Consider the following 3,471-nt stretch of genomic DNA (forward strand, 5'->3'; position numbering starts at 1 on the left):
TAAATCAACTTCTGACTATCAAATTGAATAAATCAAACAAAAAACAAACATCACGAGTGTGTAGCGAGATTAGGAGATTCAAAACATATTACGCCTAACTTCAGATTCATGAGCAATATCAAATACAAAGGGACCAAAAACCACGAGGACACGCCGACGATCTCAAAAACCACGAGGACAACCACTACGCCCAACCCTCTGTAATCTCAATTATCAAAAATATTACATATCATAGACATGTCACGCTTCCGTACATCCCTCTCGTTCTACTTAGAGCTGTGCTTGGCCTTCTTGTGAGACGAAAGAGCACCATCGGAGTTAAATGACCTGCGAACAGCAAAACACCACATGAAAACCAGCAACAAAATACGATAGACACCTGATAGTAAAAGAAAAAAACAGTTTTTCAACATACTTGTTGCATGGCTTGCAAGAGTGATCACCGCCAGCAGACTTGGGTGTTTGTGGCTTGGACTTGTCAGAGGTAGCAGGAGTCTTTCCTCCCTTTGCAGGGTGTGGTGTAGCAGTGTGGGCACCCTTCTTTCCATCTGTAACAGAAGCAACCAATTGCGCTAAGTAAATGAGATAAATTTATAGAATTAGGATTTTATTTTGCATGTTGAGTTTCCCCCAAACGTTATACATTTACATCACATGTTGACACGCAAGATAAATTCCTAATTCGATTACTAAAGCTAGAAAACAGGAAGAATCATTCGCGGAAATATTATACTAAATAATGCTTTTCTGTGTGAGCGAGGAAAGGTACCAGTCTTCTGTGGAGTAACTTGCTTTGCCTTCTTAGCAGAGACGGGAGTTTTCGGAGCAGATTCATTGGGCCTTTTCTTGGAGTTCTAGATAAATTATCAAATTATGAACAATTAGAACTCGCATAAATAGTAAGTTAAAAATCCAGAAGCAAAAGGCAAACAAACGGGAACCAAATGAATTCATTTGATTACCTTCTTAGGAGTTGGGGTCTCCTCTTCTTCCTCACTGTCGTCATCATCTTCATCACTGCTATCAGCTCCAAGCATGTCCTACAATAGGAAACGCAAATTTTGAAAGTTATTTATTAGATACAAGCAAGAAACCAGTTTGACCCAAGAACCTCCAACAACAAACAAGTTGAAGCACAGCCCACGAACAAATTTTCTGAACTAAAGAGTTAAAAAAACTAAAGCTCAAACTAATTTTAGACATTGGCTAAAAACACAGCAGTTGAAATAAGTTGACTTGTGGATGACACAAAAAGGCCAAGGGGATGTCAAAAGACATCGTCAATGTGCAAAAAGTTCATAATCTGTATACTTTTTGGGACAATTCAGAACAAATTTCAATTATAATTATTAAAAGAACAGCCATATTCTTATGAAACCCTTTTGGTTACCTCATCAGAACTTCTATCGTCATCATCGTCATCAGAATCATCAACATCATCTGAGTCATCAGAATCATCCTCATCCTTAATTGGCTCTACAATATTAACCTTCTGCTTTCCAGAAGTTTCTGGTTTGACAGCATTAGTCTTGGGTGGAGCTGGCTTTGCTGCAACAACTTTACCTGCGCACAATCCAAACACTGGTAAGAATGAATTCAACTTACGACACATTCCCGCAGGAAAATTAAGATAAGTCCAAGTGCAGCATTTACCATTGTCGGTAAAATTCAGTGGGAGATCCTCTTCTGAATCTGTGAATACTACATACATGGAAAATTGTAACCATATGAGCTGAGGTTGAATAATAAATTCATGATAAACAGAAAACAGAAAACAGAAAGGTAAAATATAATAGAACTTACCAGAATGGTCCTCCTCATCCGATTCAGTGGCACCAGAACAGAGCAAGTAGTCAAGGAAGCAATGGAGAAACACTAAATATTGCAATATTAATCAACACTAAATTACAAAATCAGCATTATATTAGTTTTCATGCAATTTAAAACCCCAGTTCACAAAAACTTGTTTTCCTAAAAAGATAACTAGCATGGAGGAAAAAACATAATAATGAACTTGTATATTTTTCATCCCAAACGCAATAGGTACAACTGCCGACAGTTTTGAATACCTCTCTACAACAGTCAACACAAAAACTTGATAAAATTACAATAAACTTAATTTTGGAAAAACAATGCAACAATATGGTACTATAAGCCAATTTACTTGTTCCCAATTTTAGGGTGCTCAACCCAACCCAGTCCAACAATACTACACCCGCTGAGGTACGAAAAAAATCAAAGACCCAACTAAATGTTATCCTAAGAGGGTAACCCACAGCAGAAAAAAAATAGCAGTAGAGAAACAAACAACTAACACAGCATTTAAAAAGAGACTCCACCATATCTTAACAAGTTTAAGGCACTTAGAAAGTAAGTGTAAATATCATCATCCAACAATCAAGTTGGCATAAACACAAACGATTAAAAGGATATTCTGCGAGGCAAGTTTGATAACCACAGAAGTGGACACTCCCACTTTTCAAGTTGTGCGAGAGCTCGAACTCTTTGTCAAAGACCAAGTCAAAGGGAATCTGAGGCATTTTATCAGATGAGAGGTTTGCCAAAACAAGCTTCTGGTTCCCAACCTTGACATGGATAACACACTGATCACCTCCCTTTTTCAACTCGCCCAGAGTTGCCTAGAGAACAAGAAACTATTAATAAACTTGCGAACACATGCCATGTACCGTGATTACAAAGAAAAATTAGTAGACAAATCAATTAACCTGTGATAAGTGGATAACAGAGCTTTCCTCTGGCACTACTTTTAGAGGCTCTCCAGCCTTCACCTCAACACCTAAACCAACGAAAACGGGATCGTTATTCAGAGGACAACAATCATTAAGAGCATAACATCTGCAAACCCAAAATATCCAGACACATTTCATTGCAGACCCATAAAAAGCAGAATAACCTCCATTGTCCTTTTAAATCCACATTTTTACTACAAAACCAAGGAAAGGAAACCGTGCAGACTGCCGTTTTAAGAGACCGTAAACCTGAAATACTGGTTGAAAATCATCAACTCAAAAACTAGCAAAATGATCACACCGATTTCTAAACAGAAACAACACAAACAACTTCAGACCCATACAAGGAACACAAACATTTTAGCAACAACAACAATCTCCAGCGTGCAGAAGCACATCCAAAAATTTATTGGTACCGAAAAACGTAGCAATAAAACACAACCAGTAAAGAAAAAAAAAATACAAAATACCAAAACACAGAAAGCATATTTTCTCAGAACAGAAGCGCAAATCATAACAGCAGGTAACCCTAGACACCGAAATCATGCGAAACGAGTAATAAAAGAGATGTAGGAAGAGTCGGCTCACCCCAAAACTCCATTGAAGACCTGAGAGAGAGTGAGAGAAAAGGGGGCTAGGGTTTTGGGTTAGGGTTTTTGAGAGAGCGCGATTGAAGAGGCGAAAGAGGGTTTAAGGGGCATTTTATAAGGGAATTGCCGCC

General features: G+C 38.1%; 1 protein-coding gene across 1 annotated transcript; it reads right to left on the reverse strand.

The window, feature by feature from the left end:
• Window positions 1-3,471, reverse strand: LOC137741915 (histone deacetylase HDT1). The gene is made up of 10 exons (XM_068481615.2): window positions 3,339-3,471; window positions 2,727-2,797; window positions 2,434-2,639; window positions 1,804-1,829; window positions 1,654-1,701; window positions 1,391-1,563; window positions 963-1,040; window positions 770-854; window positions 416-548; window positions 1-327 (listed from the first exon to the last, which is right to left on the reverse strand). Exons 1-10 carry the CDS (start codon window positions 3,349-3,351, stop codon window positions 267-269), a joined length of 894 nt encoding a protein of 297 aa, XP_068337716.2. The 5' UTR covers window positions 3,352-3,471; the 3' UTR covers window positions 1-266.

The sequence above is a fragment of the Pyrus communis genome, chromosome 11 (assembly GCF_041283825.1).
Source record: "Pyrus communis isolate YQ-2024b chromosome 11, ASM4128382v1, whole genome shotgun sequence".
NCBI classification, from domain to species: domain Eukaryota; kingdom Viridiplantae; phylum Streptophyta; class Magnoliopsida; order Rosales; family Rosaceae; genus Pyrus; species Pyrus communis.

Bases quoted from the DNA above. Each gene is read 5' to 3' on its own strand.
- LOC137741915 (XM_068481615.2), bottom strand. The intron at 1,041-1,390 runs GTAACCAAAAGG...TTCCTATTGTAG, and splicing joins ACGATAGAAGTTCTGATGAG to GACATGCTTGGAGCTGATAG. The intron at 855-962 runs GTAATCAAATGA...TAATTTATCTAG, and splicing joins AGACCCCAACTCCTAAGAAG to AACTCCAAGAAAAGGCCCAA.